Source organism: Paramormyrops kingsleyae, chromosome 20 (assembly GCF_048594095.1).
Source record: "Paramormyrops kingsleyae isolate MSU_618 chromosome 20, PKINGS_0.4, whole genome shotgun sequence".
In the NCBI taxonomy this organism is placed as follows: domain Eukaryota; kingdom Metazoa; phylum Chordata; class Actinopteri; order Osteoglossiformes; family Mormyridae; genus Paramormyrops; species Paramormyrops kingsleyae.
Genome location: NC_132816.1, coordinates 1,965,229 through 1,991,956, shown reverse-complemented (window position 1 = coordinate 1,991,956; position 26,728 = coordinate 1,965,229). Strand labels below are relative to the sequence as shown.

The 26,728-nt window shown below is 42.0% G+C and overlaps 1 protein-coding gene across 1 annotated transcript in view; it reads left to right on the top strand.

Moving 5' to 3' along the window:
* Positions 1-26,728, top strand: part of LOC111853441 (voltage-gated delayed rectifier potassium channel KCNH1-like) — a 97,408-nt gene that overhangs the window by 1,963 nt on the left and 68,717 nt on the right. Inside the window, exons 2-7 of the mRNA XM_023830321.2 lie at positions 2,174-2,297; positions 8,383-8,489; positions 8,658-8,786; positions 9,266-9,384; positions 10,446-10,838; positions 13,013-13,442. Of these exons, the coding sequence (XP_023686089.1) occupies positions 2,174-2,297; positions 8,383-8,489; positions 8,658-8,786; positions 9,266-9,384; positions 10,446-10,838; positions 13,013-13,442 (1,302 nt within the window). The remainder of the gene's footprint in view (positions 1-2,173; positions 2,298-8,382; positions 8,490-8,657; positions 8,787-9,265; positions 9,385-10,445; positions 10,839-13,012; positions 13,443-26,728) is intronic.

Genomic DNA, 26,728 nt, shown 5'->3' with positions numbered 1-26,728 from the left:
AAAAAACCATGACATTTGTAAGTTGTTTTTGAAATTTGTCGTGTGTCTTTTACACTTAACTTCTGCAGAAATTCACAAGCACCTACATGGCCGTTTCAAAGAAATATCGACACTGACGAATCGCAGCTTTCACTTTCACCGTAATCAGTTTCCTTACTCCATTGCGCATCGAAATGATGAATAGTACTTTGGTTGGCTGAAAGTTGCCCAAGTCATGCTGCTCTGCTGTTTGTCAGGTAAACTGTGGGATGTTAAAGGGCACCTGGTGCAGCCAGAAGAACGAGAACATGCACAATGCAGAGGGGCAACATCTGTGGTGCCCGCCATTCACCACCCAAAATGGCAGTGCAGAAAGACTGCAGTGACTGCAATTTCTTTTCTTAATGTAACTTGTAATAAAGTGTCTTTATGCATGAAACAATGAGTAATCACGGGATCCTTTTCATTTTTGGACGTGAGGTCAAAAGGCCAGTAAGTAGAGCTAACCAGAGACGGTGTAAGCTTATGGTATATTTTAAATCACAAGCACAGCTGTTGTTCTTTTCTGGATCCACTTTGCTTGTTATGGTCTCCTTCCCATTTTGGAAAGTTTACACTAAGCTGCATCCACCTGTATGCCATTTGCAGTAGTGATGTGTAGTGATGTGTAGCTCAGTGGGATAGGATGCCATGTGTTTGAAACCTGAAGGTTGAAGAGATCTCAGTGTTGGGCCTTTGAGCAAGGCTGGAATCCCTTAGTTGTTCCTTTAACCATCTGACCCTATTTTCTCAAAAATAAAGAAAAAAATTTATATAAACACACACACATAGTCTTTGGATAAGTACATCCGCTGCGCAAATCTTTGTATTTTGTCAGTGTGTATACATCAGGGCTCCATTCTATAAACTATCAATAAGTAAAGGTATCTGTGTATGTATGTATGTGTGTGTGTGTGTGTGTGTATCATAAGTGCAGTAAGTGCAATATGGGGTTGCATTCAGCCTACAGCCTATCCCATGAAGCAGTGGGCACTATTCAGTTCAATTCAGTTTTGTCTGTATAGTGCCTTTTCACAACATTACATTGTCTCAAAGCTCTTCACATTATCCCTGCCGAAAGCCCCCAGAGAGCAAACCAGAAGTGGCAGTGGCAAGGAAAAACTCCCTCAGGAAGAAACTCCAAGGGGGAGCCCATCCTCCACTAGGCAGGAGACACCCTGGATAGGACGACATCTTACTTTTTTCTGTATTTTATAACCTTCTCGTCTTTTCCTTTTTCTTCCTTGCATTGACAAGAATAATCTTCCAAGCAGTACTGAGCATTTCAGGTCCAGAAGCTACAAATCCAGACCAAGATTTTAATAATAAACAACTAATAGAGTCGTTAAAATGAGAGTCTTTTAGTCCTGGGTAATGATAACTAGGAGTTCCACTCATGCTGCTCAGACAGTCTGTTTTCAGTGAAAGCATCACGTCTAGTGTGTGGATTTTGTCCCTCTACTGGTACTATTCGTGTTCAGCTTGGAAATGCGTCTGCCATAGAGCCACAGAAACGGCCATCTGCCTTCTCCACTCTGACACAGCCGCTCATAACCTTGATGAATCACCATCCTGTGTCCTGTGTATAAATTTGCATGCTTTCCTTCTGGGATTTTGAATACTTTGTTAGAAAAACATGTGTTTTCCAGCTCATTTGCATATTAATCAATCATAATCTGCATTGTGGACACACTTGGGCACCTCCCACCTGTTGACTTTCTCTGAGTTTCTTATTCTTTAATACAGCCTTTGGTATAGAAGCCCAATAATAGGTTCATCAGCCAAAGGTCACATGTGTATCTTCAGAAGTGGAAAGTTCAGATCCAGAAACTAAAGTCCAGACCAAGATTTTGTTTAAACCAACCAGTTGAGTACTCTGTGACTATGACTGAACTGGTTGGTTGAAACAAAATTTTGGTCTGGACTTCTACTTTCTAGACCTGAACTATCCACCCCTGTTTATTTTACTGTATGATAGGCATTTGATAGATGGCCATAAACAAAATCAAGCCTTTTGGTAGGAATTTTCCTTGCTGTTTGGCTTAATTGTCAAAATATGGCCTGTGGTGTTTCTGTGTTTTAAATCAATAAAATAAGAACATCTTAGTAGATGGTGAGTCTATAAATCTTTGCCTTTTTTGTGTCGTTTCAACAGACACCAACTTTGTTCTGGGGAATGCCCAGATTGTGGACTGGCCCATCGTGTACAGCAACGATGGCTTCTGCAAGCTGGCTGGCTATCACCGGGCTGAGGTCATGCAGAAGAGCAGCACGTGCAGGTAGTCGCCGCCGTTGGGCTGCCCCCAATTCAGGGCATACTCATGCTTGGCCTGGTTGCCTTGTTCTGTGTTCAGGCATGGTTGTTCCCCTCCCCATTCCCCCGCTCATCTGTGCTCATGTTGCGTTTAATGATCCAAGCCCGAGCATGCTTTCACCATCGCTGTGCGACTTTTTGCGTAAAAAAAAACATAGGAAGGAAAGCGGTATCGCACAGCACAGCGGAGTTCATGGTTAATGTCCTTATTTTGTGGATTATTTGGAGTCATTTTGGACACAATGACGCATGGCAATGCAGTGATTTTCATTTAATCGAGCTGTATGTGTAAGAAGAATTTTACAAAGATGATCCAGTGTTTTACCAAATATGGGTTTTGGGTGTTGAGTCCAGTTTTTCCTGAATAATCTTATCAGCCCAATTTCCCAGCAAACCCTGCATCTGTGCCATAGACCAAAGTGATCCTGCATCTGTGCCATAGACCAAAATGATCCTGCATCTCTGCCATAGACCAAAGTGATCCTGCATCTCTGCCATAGACCAAAGTGATCCCTTAGCTGCCATGTTTGCTAAGTGGCCAGTCACATCATTGATGTCATATCTGAGTTCTGTGTTCGGGCACGGTTAGCGATCCCACTAGGTGCCTGAGTCCAACAGAACCATGCCCAGGCCCACCTCTTCAAGCAGACCCAAGCATGGTTCATGGTTCACTCTAGTTAAACGAACTGGACTTTGGGGGTCAAACGTGCTTGGGTACGGTAGAGTTCGCCTAGTGTGAGTACATCCTCAGACTCTTAGAGGATCCAAGTTACAAAATGACAGTGTTTCCTCACAGAAAAAAAAGCCAGTTTACATACATATTTGAGTTATGCTTGACAGAGCAAAGCACAGAGGAAGACTTGGAACTGTTCTGCAGACCATTTGGCTGTCAATGGCTTTTATAAGTCCTTTATTATAACGATAAACATGGCGAGGAGTAGCGTGATGTGGAAACACAGCCATCCGCTTTCTGAGAGAAGGGCTCTCCACTTCCTGCCCCGTCAAACTGGAGGGAGCGCTCAAAGCTTAAGAGTTACACCCCCCTCCTCTCATCCCTATCCCACTCCAGTCTTTCCCATAAAATAAAAGGAATATCGCAGTAGGCTATGCAAATGCACCATGTCAATGACACTTAGCCTTTCACACTTCCGATGTTTGCATGAATTATGTTAAAATGTAATGCTTTGATGTATCATTGATTGCTGCAGACTCTATTAAAAACAACCGATGCCTTTTGGTCTGACGCAGTTGGACGTGTGTTTCTATGTCTATAACAGTCCTGACTCTCCAATTTATAAAAAGTCCTTTATTTTACTGAAGATGGCAGAAACTAGAACCTATAGTACAGTGAAAGAACGTTTGAATGTTTCTGAATTCAGCTTTAAAAATGTAAATAATGTACAGCTTTTTTTGTATTTTGTTTTCCTGTATCAATGCTATTAGTCCCTCCATATAATAAATGAATAATAACACAGCATTAGGTACTTGTATGGAAGAGTAATACCTGGAGTAACAGTTTGGGCACATCTGTCACATGGCTGCTATTTTAAGATTTTATTCTCTAGTGAAATAAGTGTTACTCTGTTTAAAAGTAACAAACGTAACAACAGTGTTTTTTAAACTTCTGCCGTTAACCAGAGTTATAACTGATTCACATTTGACTGCTGAAAAGATGTAAGAAAGCAAATTCTAGTCTTCTGCCAGCTGCACAAAGAAATTAAGGAGGGTACCCCTTAAATTCATCCCTGGTTGGAATTAGTCCAACTTTGTGATACCATGTGCTAATTTTTAGTATAACTGTTCCACAGGGAAGCAACCTGTTTTTTTAATTATGAGAAATGCCAATATAACATTTTTCCTGCCTGCACACAATTGTCTTGTCTCTAAAGGGAAAATCATAATCAATATAAAAGAATGGAAATAAATTTGGAGTGACTCAGTGGATATGTAAACACAAAATGTCAATGTTTGGGGTTCAGCTGGGGTTATCCATTATTTTTGTTGACAGATTATTTCAAGAGGTTTTTACAATGAACAATTTGATTAGAGACTTTGTTAACTCAGATTATTTACAATGGAATGATTTCTAACCGAAGGTTACAAAAGCATCTATCTGCCAGAGAAAGAACAGATGAAACTGTTCTTTCCGAGGAGCTCAGTGCTAATCTTGGGATATAGCCATCACATTACGATAATCTGTCTTCATCGATGAGGCAGCCAGTGCTGGAATTTACCTCAGGTTACTGCTTGGAGTGTCATACTGTATAGTATTTAAAAAGGGGGTTATGCTCACATCTGCTCAGTCATTGGCTCTTTCTTCCTCAGGGGATTGACCTCACTTGACTCGTATTGCATTCTAAACCATATATTTCTGAGTTTCCTAGGGTTCTTTATGTGATTCTGAGTAGTCTGTACAGATCACTGTGACTATGTCTTGTTTTATTGAATTCCCTGCATGTGGAAATACATATGGTTTTGGGACCGGTCCACCGCCATGGAACACTTTCTTGTTAAGACTATAACTCAAAAATTATTTGACGGATCTTTTTCAAACTTTGTAGAGGCATTGTAGGGCTGATGAACTGGAGGTTTTTCATTTTTGAGACAAATAAGAAAACAAAGGGAAGGGTGACTTCAGGTGACGCTTGGCCTCTTGAATGTGATAAGCCAAACAGCATTTGATCGATATTACTACTGTCATCTCCTGGTATCCAGGATTAGTTCCAGGATCCCTCACAGATACTAAAATCTGTGGATGCTCGAGTCCATTATATAAATTGGCGTAATATTTGCATTAAATTTTATTCATTTTAAATTTAAATTTATGGACATCCTCCTGTATACTTTAAATTATCTGTAGGTTACTTATAATACATAATACAATGTGAATGCTATATAAAAAGCTGTTATACTGCACTGTTTAGGGAATAATAATGAAAAGATAAAAAAAAAGATAATGACAAGATTAAAATCTGTAGATGTTCAATACAGATGCAACCATCATAGTACATATAGAAAATATAATTATAAATAAAGAAAATTCTCAATACATTCATGTGGATTGCACTTAGTGCACTTTGTGCAACATATTCTGGATGCTTTTTGGAACTTTCTGATATTGTAAAATTTCTTTTCAGATCCGCGGTTGCTTGAATTTGTGGATGCGGATGTCATGTACACAGGGCACCACTACTTCACAAAAACATTGCGTGGATGAAGATCTGCACCTGATTTCATTTTGAGAGCTGAGGTAGCAGTACTGTGTGGCAGCAAAGGAAGGAAATGGAGACTGTGAAAACACTTGGTCTCGTGGACACAGTAACTTTAAAAATATTTGACAGATCTTTTTCAAACTCTACAGATACATTATATGGGTGAAATATTATTGGTAGTAGTCCGGTAGCCAGCCAGCAAAATTCATCATGGGGAAATTTAATTGTGTTACTTATCCCTAATCTCATCAAAGAACATGCACAGATCTAGTGAACTGATTGCATTGAGAAAAGTTGCACAATATTGGGCTTTTCATAAGGATTCTTGGAGAGGTACAGCAAAAGTGTAGGGTGTAGGGTAGGCTTTGGCGGTATTACGGTGGTATTGTTGGTGTACTCTGTTATTTTTGTTACGATTCTTACTAAATGTTGGTCATATTCCAAATGAGAAAGTAATAAAAAGAATATAACTGTTTACACATATAAAGAATACAAATAATATCAATGACATTTCAAGACATGGACTATAAGAAATAGTAAGACAAAAAATACAGTTAATCACTAATTGGTGGGGAAACATTATGCAAATTGGTATGTAAGTGAAATGTGCAAGTGAATATAGTTGTAGTTTTAGAGTTACGTGTAATAACTAAGATTCTGAGCATTTGCGTAAAAACACATTTTTTGATTTTCACATTTCCAGCTAATCCATGAAGTAATTCTAGAGATTGTAGAGGCTGGGACATGTGGGAGGAGTCGGGATTAGATGGGGGGGCTGTTCGAGGAACATTGTTGTCATTCAGACAGTATCTTTCCTACTTGTCTATTCCATTGTTTTCTTGCTGTGTGTGTTTTTCTTTCTTGATTTCAGGAGAATATCCAGTAACGCTTCAAGTGTTTGTGCCCATTCCCTCTGTCTGTGTGGCAGATTTGTACATTTATAGTGTTTAAGTTAAATTAATCCATTGAACAAATGATGGTAAAAAATGGACAATTCCTGGGAGATATGTGTTATCACTTAATTCTTTAGAAAAACAAACAGGTCACAGGCACTGCCTGTCTGCGAATGATCTTCATGTTTAATCCGGATGGGTAAATGCAGTATGATGCATTTACCATCGTATCTATCATATCATCAACATAATTCATGTCACTTTGAGGTATAAGAATTATGTAAATTAATGGTTGGTGTTGTTGTGATTTAGTGTAAAAGAAACATCTAGCAAACGTGAGCCATGTAATTAAAACTATAAAAAAGCATGAATTAAAACAAATAAATGTGGCTGTGTTATATTGTGTCACTGGGTATGTGTATGTATGATGTGCACATATAGATAAAATAAGGTGTGGGCTGGATGCACACAAAAAATATAACACAATAATCACAATAATTTGGTAATCATAAAATATGCAAATGAATTAGCATGCAAGAGAAGTCATGCTTTGGAATCTAATACTGAAAGACAAAGGAAATTTCCCTTTAAAATAGCTTCTATATATAAGTTCTGCTGCATCTTTCGCATCTCTCACTTTATTTTAATTTTTTTAAAAGTTTAATGCTCAGCTGCAGTCCGCACACAGCATGTAATTATCAGTAAATAAAGTGTAAGACTATGAATGGAACAGCGACGTATCCACAGGAGGCGTGCATGAGTGTGCATTTCTGCATGCAAACTGCAGACTGCACAGAGGTGTGCACAAGTGTGCATTTCTGCATGGAAACTGCAGACTGCACAGAGGCGTGCACGAGTGTGCATTTCTGCATGGAAACTGCAGACTGCACAGAGGCGTGCACGAGTGTGCATTTCTGCATGGAAACTGCAGACTGCACAGAGGCGTGCACGAGTGTGCATTTCTGCATGGAAACTGCAGACTGCACAGAGGCGTGCACGAGTGTGCATTTCTGCATGGAAACTGCAGACTGCACAGAGGCGTGCACGAGTGTGCATTTCTGCATGGAAACTGCAGACTGCACAGAGGCGTGCACGAGTGTGCATTTCTGCATGGAAACTGCAGACTGTTTAAAAGTGGGGGGATGATTCCAAGGCTTTGGAGGTAGAAGCAAAAAAGTGAAGCTGTCTACAGCAGCAGATCAGAAATGGTGATAGATGTAGGTCATGGAGTTGACGGATGAGGGGAATATAGATGAGAAATTATGGCCTGAACGTTAAAAATGAACAGAGGCTCTTAACACTGCGTTTAACAGACCACCATTTTTGAAGTCTGAAGTTTGGAAGGTAACAATGCAGAAAGTGAGGTGAGAGAAGATAGTAATGAGAAGGCTTCGGTATTTGTGAATATTACAGGAAGCATAAAAATTAGAGAAGAGAGGTATAGAAGATCTGCACATCTGAAAATCAGAGCTATAAGAAGACCTCTGCCGTCATGCTATTGTGAAATTTCTACGCTGTGCTGCTTGCTGCTTCTGGGGTCTCATCAGTAACTGTCTTTATATGTAAATGTAGGTGAGGGCATTACTTTGGGTTGAACATTGGGGGGGTTGAGATCCCATTTAAGGGGGTCTAGGGGATGTATTGGCTGGTTTTGATTATTGGGGGGTTACAACCCCTCATTCCCTCATAATTTACACGCATGATTGTAGGTGTAGCTGTGTAAATACTCACTTAGACCCTATATAACTGTTAACAGAAATGGCAGATTCCTCTTTTTCACAGTCATAATGTGTGTTGTCGTGCTACATTTGTCTTAATGACACGTTTCTTTCTGTAAATGTTGCCTGAAGAACGTACCTTGGATGTGCAATGAGAATTTTTGTGTTATTTTTTTAACACGTGCTATAACAATTTTATTATCATCTCTTCTTTATGTGTTTTCCAGCTTCATGCATGGGGAACTCACCGACAAGGAAACGTGCGAAAAAGTCCAACAAACCTTTGAAAACTATGAGACAAATTCATTTGAGATTCTTATGTACAAGAAGAACAGTAAGTCACCAATTTCTAAAGAAAAAGAAACCAAGATGATCTGATTCCCACAGCATTATTAAACATAATTTAACTATCATTTAAATGTAATTTCAACTTTTGGTACTTCTATGGGCTGAACAGCCACAATATCATTACCCATGTTATTCTCACTTTTGTTTTCTGCAGGGATGCCAGTGTGGTTCTTCGTCAAAATTGCCCCCATAAAGAATGAACAGGACAAAGTGGTACTATTTCTGTGCACCTTCAGTGACATCACAGCCTTCAAGCAGCCTATCGAGGATGATTTATCTAAAGGTGGGTCTGGGACACTAACACACAAAGGAACTTCCAGTGAGCTGTTTGTCATGCAGTGTTTATCCATATCTGAACAAGCGTTACAAAAATGCAATGTGAAATACCTTTAGGCTAAGTTTAATTATAAATTCCCATTCCAGAACATCTGATAGACAGCAGTGTACATGTACTTAGAATTCAGCCAGTTTGCTTTGCTTTGTTACAGTATACCCTGAGTGAACAGAATATCAGGGACACCTAATTTTGCACTCTGCTCACTATTCGCTTTTCTATGCATAAATATTAAGTTCATTAAATCATTAGTGATACTTCTTTCCCATTTGATATTTTGCATGTGGGATTCTCTTTAGTCATTTTGAGCTGTTTTTCCACGCACGTGTAATGACTCTTACTTTGAGTTTTTTTGAGTTGGCCTAGTTGATCTCAGCACAGAAATCATTTCAACTTCCAAGTTAATACGGCTGTTTGTTTCTGCTAAGGCTGGGGCAAGCTGGCCCGTCTTACCCGAGCCCTGACGAGCAGCCGGGGGGTCCTACAGCAGCTGGCCCCCGCCGTCCACAGGGGCGAGAATGTGCACAAGCATTCGCGCCTCGCAGAGGTAGGCACACGTTTATCCGTCTATCTCTCTATCTCCGGGATATCGCTCAAACAATCCCGCCCTGGTGCTTGTCTCATCCGACCTCACACACTGTGTTGATGGGCTCTTCTGGAACTCCTCCAGATATAGCGGCATGTTTGATGAGCCTCACTGCCTCTAGGGAATGAGTGGAAAGGAGATAATGTTTGGATGCTGCTGACTGGGCCGCTTGTTTACAGGGTCATCAGTGTTGTGTGGCTCCTCAGAAGATGAGATAAAAAATGCTTGTTTGTTTATCATAATAAGTCATCATGGAAGATATCAATAAAAATATACTGTATTGTAATATGGGATGATTGCAGTAACACTAAGCTTGAATTAATATTGGATAGGGCTGGGAAGTTAATCGAATTTTAATTTCAATTGTGATTTTGATTTCTTATGATTATCAAAACAAAACAGTCAAAATAAAATGATTGCTGCATGTTGTTTCACAATATGTCTTTAAATCCAGCGCACACCTTTCCAACCCCTTTTCATTTGTTTCTCAGTTGAATTATATTTAGAGTTCAAAGATATACACTGTTAATGCAAGTTTTTTTGTTTTTTTTTTATAAATACATGATACTTCCAAAGTCAAATACCAATTATTTGACCCAAATAATCGTTACTATGATTTTTGCCATAATCAAGCAGCCCTAGTTTTGGACCAAGATTTTAGAGTCAGTAGTATTTATTTCTTACCCAAAACATTATTATATGAAAACCAGTAAATGTAAGATGAAGAGAAGGTAAGGTTATGGTCAAACATGAATACATCACTCATGACTGCTTTCACAAATTTAAAAGTTGCTAAGAAGTTTAGCTGCTGTTAAATTACAGAAAAAAGAAAACATTTTATAAGGTCTACTGGTAATTATCCATCTATCCATCCATCCATCCATCTTTCAGCCAATTATTCAGCACAGGGTCACGTGGCTTGGGGACACCCTGAATAAAACCCAAGAAATCTCCTCTTGGTTGGTTAAAGCTAAACAGAGGTTGTGAGAATGTGGCTAGAATTCATGTTTATATCCCCACAGGTGTTGCAGCTTGGGTCAGACATCCTCCCACAGTACAAGCAAGAAACACCAAAGACCCCCCCTCACATAATCCTGCACTACTGCACGTTCAAGACCACCTGGGATTGGGTCATCCTCATCCTCACCTTCTACACTGCCATCATGGTGCCCTATAATGTCTCCTTCAAGACCAAGCAGAACAACGTGACCTGGCTGGTGGTGGACAGCATTGTGGACGTGATATTTCTGGTGGACATCGTGCTCAATTTCCACACCACCTTCGTGGGGCCTGCGGGGGAAGTGATATCGGACCCTAAACTCATCCGGATGAATTATGTTAAGACCTGGTTTGTCATTGACCTGCTGTCGTGTTTGCCCTACGATGTCATCAACGCCTTTGAGAATGTAGATGAGGTGAGTCCTCATTCCTGGATTTATTGCACTTCCTTGGTCACTACCACCCTCACTCTACAGATGTTCCTCAACTATGGTGCCAGCCACAAGGTTATTTGTTTGAGCCCCTAGATTATCCTTCATAACAGGGATCAAGCTTTTTTTGAAGATCCATAAATACAAACATTTCTGATTTCCATTCAACAACCATAATTTACAACATTTTAATAATTTATTATGTCAGGTGAATGGTTTCAGCTGGATTAAAGTCGAAATAAACCTTCAAAGTTAAAGTACAGACAGCTCACAGCCACTGTCAGTTTTCTATCATATAGCTTTAGACTTTATTTCTTGAAAGTTTTTTAGACTTTAATCTCAAAAGTTAATTTGAACTTTAAATTATTATAAGCAATTGTGTCTGTCAGCAGATGCCTGGCTAGTTTTGCTGCCCTTAGTTAACACCGTTCAACCTGTTTGCTGAATTTCATTTTACATGGATACCAAAGGCTGTACCACTTAAAATATCCACAACACCTCCTCTGTAATCAGGAGTCTTGATCCTATACAAGTTTTTTTTTAGTTTCACTGTTAACCTTATTGTATGTATCTTCTTTTGGGATTAGCAGGCATCTCTTCCCTACGTCTGTGAAAGATTAACGCCGTTTTTTTTCTCTGGAGTGCTGGGCAACCATCTAAATAAGCTATTACTGGGAAGATTTTATCAATCTGATTAAGCTGACTGACAGGATATGGAAAGACATTTAGCAGTTGATGATGTATAATGTAACTGACCATACATTCTGAGCAAGCATCCTGTTTCAAACATGGTTTGTGCTGATTTTGAGCCCTGTTTCCTCACTGGGAAGAGTTGGGTGTTAGCTAGGCTTGGGCAATGTTACGGTATTACCGTGGTATTTCCATTTAATTTTACCACTGGGCAAGGGGTGTGGTAGCGACCGGGTTTAGCGGATGGTAGTAACTTACACATAACCACACAAAATATGCAAGAAGTTACTGAGACACCCCCCCCCACACCGGTCAATAAATTTTACCAAGCCCCCACCTCTCTTTAGTCCCTCTGCAGTCAGCCGGCCCCCCCACCAGTTTTCTATTCTGATACGTCGACAGACAAGTTTGGCTGTTCCTATGTTGTGTTTGCAGTTTTCATAATAAAAATTTCAAATAAACAAATGTCAAAACAAATTCGGTTTCCCTGCTGTACTAAAGCTGCACCAAACCCTGAGCCCAAGCAGATTGCCTTACTCCCATCTAGGTGTCTGCTTACTTTATAGAACCCAAAGTTAGCCCAAACTTAAGATTTTAACTGAGATGGTGCAGGTGCAGTCTTTGCCCACACGCGCTCATTTATAATAGCACCGTGTCAAACTCACGTATGTCAGTCCTGTAACAAAATTGGACCGTGTGCACCTGGGCTAATGTATTACAAATAACAAATGTGACCAACATAATTTCAGCAAAGTATGTTTGAATTCATAATTTAATCTAAGAATAACGATTTGTAACTGAATCGATCCCCCCCCCCACCCCTAGTTATATCCTCTATTATAGAAACCCAAGCCTTGTGGAATCCCTTGTCACAGCTCGCTAATGATATCACCTCACCTCAAATCACATTACAGTTTAATCTCGCAATGAGTGAAGTCTGGCCCACTTTGTAGGGCCCTTTGCTGGGTTTTCTCTACACCCAGAGGACAGAAACCACCAGGAGAGGACCTGATTGTCAGCACAGAAATCGATGTGATTTCGCTTTCTTGAAGGTAGATCCATAGCACGGGAGATGTTCTCCATCTTCTAAAAATAAGATGAGTTCTTCTTCGCATGTGCCGCAGTTCCAGTTGATTTCCAACTACCCCTAGTAGATCTAGAGCCCAGTTTAAAGTGTTTTCAAAACATACTGCAGAAGGGAGATGAGCTTCACTTGTCATTGGATGTTCTTTGGCGGTGGATCTGTTAACCAAGATCTGGCAAGGCCTGTGAAAGAAGTAAAGGCTGTGTAGAATATTTTCATCATATAACAAGATACTTTAGCAGAGGATGGTTTTGACCCATCAACCTCTGGGTTATGGGTCCAGCATGCTGCCACTGCCCCACTCTGCTCCACATCATATATAATGTTGTAGTGTACCACAGAGCCATGGGTCACTGGTGCTTCCCCCCCCAATCTCCCTCCCCAGGGAATCAGCAGCCTGTTCAGCTCCCTCAAGGTGGTCCGGCTGCTCCGTCTGGGCCGTGTGGCCCGCAAGCTGGACCACTACATTGAGTATGGCGCCGCCGTGCTGGTGCTGCTGGTGTGTGTGTTCGGGCTGGCCGCCCACTGGCTGGCCTGCATCTGGTACAGCATCGGCGACTATGAGGTCATCGACGAGGACACCAATATGGTGCGCATCGACAGCTGGCTCTACCTGCTGGGTGAGACCGTGGGCACGCCGTATCGCTTCAACGTCACCGGCTCCGGCAAGTGGGAGGGAGGGCCCACTAAGGATTCGGTCTACATCACCTCCCTCTACTTCACCATGACCAGCCTCACCAGCATCGGATTTGGGAACATCGCGCCAACCACCGACGGCGAGAAGATCTTTGCGGTGGCTATGATGATGATCGGATGTGAGTAATCAGCATCCACTTACGCTTCTATGGGCTGTTATGACACGGTCGTCGTCAAGTGGCATGGATGATCTCTCCTGTACGTGTTGTTCAATATTTTAACAAAAATAAGAAGTCCTGGAAAACCAGACCCACACACAACACCCCTAATTATCGCTGAAGGAGAAAAATAGTTATCAGTATATTTGAGGCCACTTAATATGTATGATAAATACACTGCTCAAAAAAATTAAAGGAACACTTCTTCATCAGAGTATAGTATCAAGTCAATTAAACTTCTCGAATATTGATCTGGTCACTTAAGTAGCAGAGGGGGTTCTTAATCAGTTTCAGCTGCTTTGGTGTTAATGAAATTAACAACAGGTGCACTAGAGGGGCAACAATGACACGACCCCCAAAACAGGAATGGTTTAACAGTTGGAGACCATTGACATTTTCCCCATCTCATCTTTTCTGACTGTTTTTTTCCACTAGTTTTGTATTTGGCTACGGTCTGTGTCACTACTGGTAGCATGAGGCGATACCTGGACCCTACAGAGGTTGCACAGGTAGTCCAACTCCTCCAGGATGGTGCATCAATATGTGCCATTGCCAGAAGGTTTGCTGTGTCTCCCAGCACAGTCTCAAGGGCATGGAGGAGATTCCAGGAGACAGGCAGTTACTCTAGGAGAGATGGACAGGGCCGTAGAAGGTCCTTAACCCATCAGCAGGACCAGTATCTGCTCCTTTTGTGCAAGGAGGAACAGGATGAGCACTGCCAGAGCCCTATAAAATGACCTCCAGCAGGCCACTGGTGTGAATGTCTCTGACCAAACAATCAGAAACAGATTTCATGAGGGTGGCCTGAGGGCCCGACGTCCTCTAGTGGACGCTGTGGAGCTGGATTGGCATTTGCCATAGAATACCAGAATTGGCAGGTCCACCACTGGCACCCTGTGCTTTTCTCAGATGAAAGCAGGTTCACCCTGAGCACATGTGACAGATATGAAAGGGTCTGGAGAAGCCATGGAGAATGTTATGTTTTGGTGGTGGGTCAGTGATGGTCAGGGGAGGCATATCCATGGAGGGACACACAGACCTCTACAGGCTAGACAACGGCACCTTGACTGCCATTAGGTATCGGGATGAAATCCTTGGGCCCATTGTCAGACCCTATGCTGGTGCAGTGGGTCCTGGGTTCCTCCTGGTGCACGACAATGCCCGACCTCATGTGGCGAGAATATGCAGGCAGTTCCTGGAGGATGAAGGAATTGATACCATTGACTGGCCCCCACGTTCATATGACCTAAATCCAATAGAACACCTCTGGGACATTATGTTTCGGTCCAGATGCATCCTGGTGCCTCCAGGTTGCATCTCAGACTCACCAGGAGCTCAGTGATGCCCTGGTCCAGGTCTGGGAGGAGATCCACCAGGACACCATCCATCGTCTCATTAGGAGCAGCCCCGACATTGTCAGGCATGCATACAAGCACGTGGGTGCCATACAAACTACTGAGTACGATTTTAAGTTGCTGCAATGAAATTTTGGTAAAATGGACTAGCCTGCCACATCATTTTTTCACTTTGATTTTCGGGGTGTCTTTGAATGTAGCCCTCTGTATGGTTGATAATTTTCATTTCCATCAAACAATGTGGCATCCTTTCATTCCTAACACATTACGCTGTCCATATCAGAATAGAAATCCAGCATGTTTTTTTCCAGTTGAGATCTGATGTGTTTTCAAAGTGTTCCTTTAATTTTTTTGAGCAGTATATGTACATGAATATAGCAGACTTCACCTGCCACCTGTCAAATTGCTTAAACTGTTAAGGCAATTTGAAGCATGTTTTCAGATTTCAGCTTTTCTTTTGAGAAAAATGCTTTTCCTACAGTAGTATTGCAGTGGTGGTTAGCACCCTCTTGCTACCCAGGCACTAGCTGCTAGCATTTTAAGACTCCCTGTTTCCAAACGATTATGTTCTCCAGGTCACTTGCATCCTCCTGTGTTGGTGCTATTTGACAATCTGATCGGGCAGGAATGAGACAGCAAATGAAGCTGCCTGGTATAGACTTGTGTTGCAGCCCCCCCCCCCCCTCCCCGCTTACAGCTCTGTGCAGTAACTCTGAAGGGTCATTAAATTATCAGGCTCTCCGCTGGTCTGAGCTCCAGGGTCCTGCTGTCAGAAAGCCCTGGGCACTCATGACCTTGCTGGCTGGCCTCTGTAATCACACACCCTGTCAGTTCATATTTTTGCTCCATGTAGCACCAACTGGGCCTTAAACACTATAAACAGAGTGAATCCATCCATCCGTCTGTCCATCCATCCATCCATCCATCTGCCTCTCCTGCTCAGGGTGACAGGAACAGTAAATCCCTTCCCAAGAAGCTGTTTTTAAGGAAGGTAATTTGTTTCTTTGACTGAATGGCAAACTTGAATTACCTGAAGGGCATTGATCAGATGAGCCGAGGTGGCCGCTGTGGGAGCTGTAACCCTTACGAAGCATGTTCCCTGGATTGGTCTGGCAGTGCTCTGTCAGCACTGTGTGCCATTGACACTGTCGTGCCTCTGATGCCTTTGCGATACGATCTTACGCTTCCTGTGGTGCTGCGGCCCAAGCGCTGCTGTGATTCACTCTCTTTGGAGAGCCTTACAGGAGAGCCTTTAATGTGGCCCTGGTGCGTTTGTGCTAATGTTTGTCATAAATTTAGCTGTATTATTCTTGCAGACTAGTGTTACCTTAGGGTTGTCTTATTCATGGTCTCATAGTCACAGCGTAGCAAATAAAAAAATAAGGCTGTGCAGGTGCTGATCATACCATTGAAAATGTGGGGTGAAGTTGCTTTGTGAGGACTATACCATTTGTAGGGCAGGGTGAAGTTGCTTTATAAGAGCATAAGAAATTTACAAATGAGAGGAGGCCATTCGGTTTATCAAGGTCTTTTGGGAAGAACTTTACTAATAGCTCAGAGCTGTTAAAATCTTATCTAGCTCTGCTTTAAAGGAACCCAGGGTTTTAGCTTGCTCTGCACTAACAGGAAGACTATTCCATACTCAAACTACACGCTGTGTAAAGAAGTGCTTTCTCAAATTCATTTTAAAATGTTCTCCCGCTAATTTCCACTAATGGCCATGAGTTCTAGTATTTAAATTAATATAGAAGTAGCAATGCCCGCAGTGGCCTTGGGCAGACAGTCATGTGTGGTGACAGCAGCGGTAGAAGTGTCAGGATTCTCTCAAGCAGGCTGTCCACAGCCAGGAGCTCGGGTCATGTGACCTGACTCCTGCTGCCATGCAATTGAACATGAACTAGTCATCGTGTGAAATAAAATGTATTATTATCTTTTTATCTTATATCTTGCTTCATCAGTAGTCTAGAATACCGTCGATTAGACCTGATAGTTATCATTTTCCTTTGTTAACTTGGTTAGGTTTAGCATTTAGTATTATCTAAATTAGTGTTGATCAGACCTGACGGTCAGTCATTGAAAGTATACTCACCTTCAGCATCACAGTGTGGTATGCGGGATGCTCAGCAGCAGACAGGAAGGCTCTGCAGAGGGTCATTAACACAGCCCAAAAGACCATAGTCCGCCCTCTGCCCTCCCTGGCAGAGCTTGCCAACTCCCGCTGCCTCTCCAGGTCCAGGTTTATTCTCAAAGACTCACCCACCCAGCCCACCACCTGTTCAACCCGCTTCCCTCCGGCAGGCGGTTCAGGTCAAAAAACGCCTGCACTACAAGACTTTCCAACAGCTTTTTTCCCTGGCCATACGTTCACTTAACAAAAGCAATATCCCTCTGCAGACATTGGCCACCCACCACCCCAACAGGTGGTGGGTGGAGTAGTGTAATGGAGTAGTGTAGTGGAGTAGTGTTCTTTTAAGGTTCAGGCCGAACTTACAGGTGTGTCACTCTCTCAGTCACTTTGGGTTAGCTAAAAACTTTCAGTGTCTCTGTCTTTAGGAGGGTGCTGTGTGGCTGGGGGGGCTAAGCCTGTGTGCCTGTGATCTGAAGGCCCAGTCGTGTCTCTGGGGCCCTTAACCCCCAGCTCCCTGGGCACTGCATGGTGGATGCCCCTTTGCTGTGACCCCCAAGCTTGCCCTTCCCTGTATGGAGAACAGGATGGGGCATATAAATGAACTGATCTGGGACAAATGTAGTTTTCATATTCTATCCAGTTGTTTGCCACTTCGTCACTTCGTAAGTTACATTGATCATTAATGCAACCAGCTTGCTGCTGCAATGAGGGAATCACTTGACTGCAACTCAACAAATAAAGCATGCAAGCAGGCTTTAGTCATCCATTTGATTAAAACCAGCGAGACACTTGACCTAAGAAGATTGATTGCTGGTGCTTAGCATGCTTGTTCCAGTATCTCAGATGTACCTTTCTGGCATTTTCCTGTGATTGCAGGTGCAATACACAAAAAATGAGAGAGGTTAATGAGAGAGGTCAGGGGAGAATGGTCACATTTATTAAAGCTAACAGGAAGGGCACAAATACAAAAGTAACAGCTCAGTAGACCAATATTGTGCAGAAAGGAAAAGCTCATTGAACCTTGAAGAGGATGTCGCAAAGCAGGCGTCACCTCAAGGTGCCTCAAGGATCCTGGTTTGATTTGGATGACAGTGACTTCACTTTCCTCCAGTGGCTGACAAAGTGTGCAGATCTCATCCCGAAAGAGCAGACTGGGGGTTATGCTGCTGGGATATGCTGCTTTTATTTGTAAATTTGAAGATAAGAAACAACGCTTTCCTGTGACCCTGATCAAGATAAACGGTTAGAAGATGGATGGATGGATTGTTTTAATTACATTCATTTATTTGTGTCAAGCTGACCTTGAATGTATTGATAGTGTAAATTATGATGCTCTCTGAAAAAGGTAGTCCCGAGTTGATAATTTTGTTATTCCTCTGCAATAATAGTAACTATTTGTCAATTCTGTGTGCTATTAAACAGGCAGAATGTCACATAATGTTATACTATTTAACCGCTATAATGATACATTATATGTGAGTCTTTAAAATGAATCTTTTCCCAGAAAGGTTAAGCAGAAGAGCCAGTAGGCAGGACAGTCAAACGTCGCATTTCCACGGGGGAGCAGGATGTCCCCCCATGTTCCATACAAAGCAGTGATCTGTAGCTTCTGAACGTGTCATCAAACAGCAGTGGGATCGTAGCCCTCGCTGAAGAACACTTCTGCCATTTCCCTTCGTATCGGAGTCTCTCCTGTTTATTGCCTGTTGGCTTCTGATTCTTTTACCTTCTGTATGGCCTTGGAGGGATTGGAGGCTGCTGGGATTGCTGTAGAGGCTGCTGGGATTGCTGTACTGTTCAAGCCGGACGGGTTGCGTTGTGTGCCTGTTGAAGCGGTTGATTTGATTTGAATTATCTGTAAAGTATATTTGAGCGTTTGTGTGCCAGCACGGTTACGTGGGTGGTTGTTGTTGTTTTCATTTTTTACGTGTGTACTTGTCTGTCCTTGTGAGTGTTACCGACAGCTGCGGGCGCGAGTGGCGTTTCTGTTTGCGTCCTTCGCATCAAACACCCGCGGGTAATATTATCGAACATCGGTAACATTAACTCTAAAAGGTCAGTTGCTCCGGAGCTTTGCTCGGTCGCCGGTCGGGGCCGGGAGGACATTTTCCACTTTTTTTCCCGCTCCGGCAGTAGCCTGCTTTGAGAGGGTTTTTGTGGTTTTTTGGCCTCCCTAGAGCAACTTCGCTTTAGTTTAAGCTAAACGTGGTTCAGCAGGAAGTTAATCTCGGGTAAGTAATTGTAAATTTGGTTATTTTAAAAGTTAAATTTAAAGGTTGTTATCGCTGACGCTGCCGGATAATTTATAATAAAGTACCGATTTAACGCAAGTGTTAATTTAGTGTTTTAGTGTACTCGGCACTTTGTTTTAACTATACGTTAATTAGATCAACTAAAAGTTTATATATTCTCTATTAATATACTGGGCTGGGAGTAAAGGACGGGAACATAGTGAGTTAGGTAATTATGGGGCCAGCTCAGTGTTGTGTTTGCAAGATGTTTGCCCTTCTGGATGCTTGCGTCCAGTCGGACTTCGTCTGCGAGCGATGTGGGTTAGTTGACTCACTCATGGTCCAGGTTCGTGACCTAGAGGAGCGGCTGGCTCTCATCCAGCATAGCAATGAGTTAAAGGAGAGAGTTAATACGCCTTCTAGGGAGACTATGTGTACGTCACAAGCGGGGAGGGGGGAGAATGATGAACAGGTAGGTCGAGAGAGCTGGGTGAACGTAGGTCGTAGAGGTAGAAAAGGACGTACACAGTTCACAGAGGCGGCATCACCTGAAGTAACGGTTTCTAACCGCTTTCAGGTGCTTCCAGCTTTAGAGCCGGAAGAGACTGGGGAGGCAGGTGGGCCCTTGGGCACCAAGGAGCCACCTAACCCTAGTAGGAGGGAGGTTGTGGTAGTTGGGGATTCAATTATAAGAGGTGTAGATAGTTATGTGTGCACCCGTGATAGAGGGTCCCGTACGGTGTCTTGCCTGCCTGGTGCCCAGGTAGGGGACCTTCCAGATCGAGTGGACAGGCTTTTGGCCCCAGCCGGGGTGGATCCAGTGGTCGTGGTGCATGTTGGCACCAATGACATAGGAAAGGGCAGAAGGGCTGTTCTGCAAGATAAATTTATAGAAGTCGCGGATAAGCTTAGAAGCAGAACATCCACGGTGGTATTCTCTGGAATACTTCCCGTGCCACGTGCAAGTCAGGCAAAATTAGCTGAGATAAGGGGATTAAATGCGTGGCTAAAATGGTGGTGTAGGAAAGAGGGGTTCAGGTTTATGGGGCACTGGAAGACCTTCTGGAACAGGTGGGACCTGTTCAAGCCGGACGGGTTGCATCTGAACCATAGGGGAACCAGTGTATTGGGGAGGCGTATGTGCAGAATAGTTGAGGAATGTTTAAACTAGGGACTGGGGGGGCAGGGAGGTCAGTTAAGAATTTATGTGGGGAGAGACGGAAAGCCCAAATAAAAATTAAAAGTAGACACTGTAAAAGGCCTACCATTAGTGGTCTGTATTTGAATGCTAGGAGTATTAAAAACAAAATTAATGACTTAGAGGCTTTAATTTCTTCAGACAATTATGACATTATAGGAATAACTGAAACATGGATGAGTGACAATGATGGTGATGAATATAATATGGATGGTTATACGTTGTTCCGTAGAGACCGGATAGGCAAGAAGGGAGGTGGTGTTGCAGTATACGTAAAAGAAAACTTGCAGGCAAGGGATCTCACTGATAAAAATAAAAATTCAGAAGCTGTATGGATCAAACTTGATGCTAAAGATTCAAATGGCCTAATTGTCGGGGTTTGTTATAGGGCACCTAATGTAGCTGTAGAGGAAAGCAGAATATTATATGATGATATCAGGATTATGAGTAATAAAAATGATGTGGTGGTTATGGGTGATTTTAATTTACCTGGGATACAGTGGGACACAGTCTCTGGCTCTTCTGTAAATGAACTTGAGATGGTGGAATTAGTACAGGATTGTTTTTTTACTCAGTTTGTTAATACTCCTACCAGGGGAGAAGCCCTTCTTGATCTCGTTTTTTGTAATAACCAGGATAGGATTGGAAAATTAGAGGTTTTAGACCCATTGTACGGTAGTGATCATAACATGGTTAAATTCGAGGTTAATTTTAGTGTCCAAAGAGCAAAGTCTAAATTAAAAGTATACAATGTTAGGAAGGCTAACTTTAATGGTATGAGACGGAAATTAGAAACTGTAAACTGGACAGAGTTAAATAGCAAAACAGTAGAAGAGGCATGGGAATTTTTCAAAAGCACATTGTTGCAAGTGCAAGAGGACTTCATACCTGTTTCCAGCAAAACTAAATCTAGGAAACGACAACCAAGGTGGTTTACTAAGGAAATTAAGAATAAAGTCAGGAGGAAAAGGGCTCTGTTCCACAACTGGAAAATAACTAATGATTTCAAAATCAAGCAGGAGTATCTAAGTCTACAGGCAGAGTTAAAAAATGACATTAGGCTATCAAAGAGGGATGTAGAAAGAAAAATTGCATTGGAGGCTAAGCATGACAGTAAAGGTTTCTTCCAATATTTTAACTCCAAGAGAGCACAAAAAGCTGAAATCACTAATTTACAGGATAGTAAGGGCCTTATAATTGATAACGAAATTGATATGGTAAATGAGTTTAATGATTATTTTTCCAGGGTGTTCACAATAGAGAACACAAGTAACTTACCACCAATTAATACGAATACAGCATCGTCTATGACCAATATATGTATAACTGAGGTTGATGTGATACTAAGCCTAGCTAAACTCAAAATAAATAAATCACAGGGGCCTGATGGCATCTTACCTTTAGTCTTGAAAGAGATGAGGGATATTATTAGCCAACCTTTGACTTTAATATTCCAGAAATCGTTATCTGCGGGTGTGGTACCATCAGATTGGAAGCATGCTAATATAACACCCATATTCAAAAAAGGGGATAGAAGTAATCCGGCAAACTATAGGCCAATCAGTTTAACTAGCATTACTGGAAAAATAATGGAAGCTATAATTCAAGTGAAAATGGTAGATTACCTAGATGCAAATAACATTATAAAGGATAGCCAACATGGATTTAGGAGAGGTAGATCCTGCTTAACGAATCTGCTTGCGTTCTTTGAGGAAGCTACAAGTGAAATTGATCACAAAAAGGCCTATGATGTGATTTACTTAGATTTCCAGAAAGCCTTTGATGTTGTCCCCCACAAACGGCTCTTGTTAAAGCTTAAAGCTGCAGGAATTTTAGGAACTGTGGCAGCTTGGATCAAAAACTGGCTAACTGATAGGAAGCAGCGAGTAGTTATTAGAGGCACTATGTCACAGTGGGCCTCCGTTTATAGTGGGGTACCGCAGGGTTCAATTTTAGGACCACTATTGTTCCTAATTTACATTAATGATATTGACACGAATACATACAGTAAACTGGTTAAATTTGCAGACGACACTAAGGTGGGCGGGGTAGCAGATACTAATCTAGCAGCAGAGAGGCTCCAACGGGATCTGGATTTAATTAGCGAATGGGCTGATACTTGGCAGATGAAATTTAACACAGATAAATGTAAGGTAATCCATGCAGGGAGCAGAAATATACAGTACAGATATTTTATGGGTTCCACTGAAATAAAGGTAGCTGATTACGAGAAAGATCTCGGTATGTATGTTGATGCTTCCATGTCCCACTCTCGCCAATGTGGGGAAGCAATAAAAAAGGCGAACAGAATGTTGGGTTATATCTCTAGATGTGTGGAGTTTAAGTCAAGGGAGGTGATGTTACACTTATATAATTCCTTGGTAAGACCCCACCTAGAATACTGTGTGCAGGTTTGGTCACCATACCTCAAGAAGGACATTGCTGCCTTAGAAAAGGTGCAACGAAGAGCTACGAGAATGATTCCTGGTCTTAGAGGAATGTCTTACGAGGAGAGGTTAGCGGAACTGAATCTGTTCAGCCTTGAGCAAAGGAGACTAAGGGGGGATATGATTCAGGTCTATAAGATTCTAACGGGTCTGGATGCCGTTCAGCCAAATGACTATTTCAATATTAGTCTAAATACTAGAACTCGTGGCCATAAGTGGAAATTAGCGGGAGAACATTTTAAAACAAATTTGAGGAAGCACTTCTTTACACAGCGTGTAGTCAGAGTATGGAATAGTCTTCCTGCTATTGTAGTGGAAGCTAAAACCATGGGTTCCTTTAAATCAGAGCTAGATAAGATTTTAACAACTCTGAGCTATTAGCTAAGTTCTCCCCAAACGAGCTTGATGGGCCGAATGGCCTCCTCTCGTTTGTAAATTTCTTATGTTCTTATGTTCTTATGTTCTTATGATTCACCGCCACTGTTTTGTGTCTTAGACCAGTGTTTCTCAAACCAGTCCACGAGGACCCTCAGACAGTCCACATTTATGCTATCTCATAATTCCCTGGGAGCTGGGAGGGAGCAAAAATGTTGACTGTCTGGGGTCCCCGAAGACTGGTGTGAGAAATACGGTCTTGGATTTTTCCTCTCTCATAAGAACATAAGAACTATACAAATGAGAGGAGGCCATTCGGTTTATCAAGGTCTTTTGAAGAACTTAACTAATAGCTCAGAGTTGTTAAAATCTTATCTAGCTCTGATTTAAAGGAACCCAAGGATTCAGCTTGCACTACGTTATCAAGAAGACTATTCCATACTCTGACTACACGCTGTGTAAAGAAGTGCTTCCTTAAATCCAGTTTGAAATGTTCTCCCGCTAATTTCCACCTATGGCCACGAGTTCTTGTATTTGAACTAATGCTGAAGTAATTATTCGGTTGAACAGCATCCAAACCTGTTAGAATCTTATAGACCTGGATCATGTCCCCCCTCAGTCTCCTTTGCCTGAGGCTGAACAGATTTAGCTCAAATAACCTTTCCTCGTATGATATTCCTCTAAAACCAGGAATCATTCTTGTGGCCCTACGCTGCACCTTTTCTAAGGCTGCAATGTCCTTTTTAAGATATGGTGACCAAACCTGCACACAATATTCTAGGTGAGGTCTCACCAAGGAATTGTATAATCACCAGTTTACTGTATATATTGGTGTCTATATCATTTATGTAAATTAGGAACAATAGTGGTCCTAAAATTGAACCCTGCGGTACACCACTATGAACGCAGGCCCACTGTGACATTGAGCCTCTTATAACTACTCGCTGCTTCCTATCCGTTAACCAGTTATCAATCCAGGTCACTACAGTTCCTAAAATACCTGTCGCATTGAGTTCTGTGATAAAACTACATCATTAATCATCACTGCTGTATGCGTTACATGCTCTGTACACCATCAACATGCATTTTTATTAACAGATTGCGTGAAGAAAATAGTATTTGATGTGTGCATATTTTCTGGAATTGATGTGCATTAGAGCCAGTTTCAGATTGTGTTTCAGGGAGGAGTGGAGGCACTGAGGCTAGGGATCTGTACCAGCAATCAGAATGAATTCTGTGAATGCCTGCAGTTATCCTATTCCATTGGGCCCTTGAGCAAGGCCCTTAAATTGTAATTTAAAATGTGTCCTGGGCATGACGTTAATCTACATCCAGGACTCTAAGGAGGTCCTCCAACTTCCAGGGAAGTTTGGGGGTAGGTGGCTTGATTGGCACTCCAGCCACTGGAAAAAACTCACAGTGGTCCATTTGGACTAGTGTGGTGCTGAGGTGTCACCTGCTGCACTCAGGTTCTCATCCCTGAGGTGGTTTGTCGTGCGGTGGGTAGAGCTGGGCGATAAATCGATTTAATCGATTAATTCGAATTTACAGTTCAGGATGATGTGTTTTCATGAAAATCGATTTTATTACTTTTTTTACACACGAGTACCAAAAGCGGAACTAATGCGACGCACCAGTCTTCAGGGGTAAATTAGCGCGGCGCACCCAAACACTGCAGCAGATTCACTAACAACATGGCAATGACTGGGGAAAAGCTGGCGCTTGTGCCCAAGAAAGGTGTTGCTACATCTGTAATATGGAATTGGTTCGGTTTTGTGCCGTCGGACACAGACCAAACAAGTCCTCGTTGCAAAGACTTTAAAAACTGTTGCAACCAAAGGAAGCAGCGTGACTAATTTATTCTAGCATGTAAAGCACAGGCACGCAGCGGAGTGGGAGAAGTGCCGCTCCCAGCGAAATGAAAATAGCCGCAGCACCAGCACAACAAACAAAGTTAATCAAGCAACCGTCCCTGACACATTTTCGAACTATGTGCCATATGATAAGAATCGGGCACGATGGCGATAGCAAACGCTGTCGCGATGTATAGTGCAAAAGACATGGTGCCCATACGTACTGTGGAAAAGCTGGGATTCATTAACATGCTAAAAGTTTTAGACCTGAAGTACGTGCCTCATTTTTCTTAACACTGGTAATTTTTCAAAAGCTTTCTTTTGCACTATGTCAAGCCCAATGGCATAAAGTATTTACTTAATACCAAGCTGACATGATAAAATTGCGTGTTTTTTTTCCTATTATTATTACAATATTACTTATTACTTTTATTTATAAGTTTGAGGGCGCATTGTGTTGTTGCCAGTTTGAAAATAAGCTATAGAGAAAGCTTTCTAAAAGTTTTTACAAGTTTCTAAAAGTGTTTACAATGGCGTGGTCTGCCATCTCACTTACAATCATCTTTTATGGCTTGTCAGATTGCACTTTAACCCTAAAGTACTGTAAAAAAAAAAAAGCTAAATAAAGTTAAAACTTGTTTTGAACAAGTTTTTGTCATCTGTAGTTTGATTTTGAGTAGGGGAGGGGAAAATCGATTCAAATCGGAAATCGGATTTTTTGTGAAAAAATCGGAGATTTTATTTTTAGGCCATATCGCCCAGCTCTAGCGGTGGGTGTGGCAACGTGCTGTAATCAGCTTGTGCCCCCTTACCTCTACCTACCTCTGTTTCAGGTTAGTGGTGGTGTGTGTTGTTGTTTTGAATATGTAGGCATTCTCCTGTGTTTGGTTGGCAAAGGTCTGCTCTTATATCATATGTACTCTTTAATTTATCTCTGTAGCTAGGGGTTTGTCTTTTACCTTACTCTCATTGTGGTGTTTCTCTCAGTGGTGTACATATACTCCAGATAGTGGGCCACCACTTTAATTAGGCTGCCAGTTAGCCTAGGCTTGTTCATGCCTCTGTCTTCCAGGAGAATCCTTGTGATTCTTGGACTGCACGGAGGGTATTGTGTGGACATCATGGGTTGTCTGGCATGATATTTCAGGAGTTTCCAGGTGACAGGAGTAACTGCTTCTGGTTGGTGGCAAAGAAGAGACGTTCTGGTTAATTAGGGTGACCAGATAATCCATGTCAGGGAGGACACTCTGAGCTAGGACAGGAATTGTAAATTACCATTTCAATTAAAAGGACCTGGATTTCACTTGAGCACTGAGCTCTTGCTATGTGCTGATTGGTCAGTCTCCTATAATCATGCATGTGTCACTAATGCTAATGTGAAACAGCTGGATGAGTCTTTCAGTCAAGGAAACAAACCAGTCAAAGCACAAGAAGAGCTGAACTATTTAGCCGAGCACAGGAGCCTTTCAATTTGAAAGTAGTTTGTAAAACCCGAAGTAGCTCAAAGTGTCCTCCCTGACATGGATTATCTGGTCACCCTAGGTTAATTCAAGATTCTTTATTTGTCAGACAAGTCTTTGTCTCACAGGCAGTATTTTAATTTTAGAATTGAAAACATTCAGATAAAAATAATTGATATTTCAGTATCGATCTGCACATC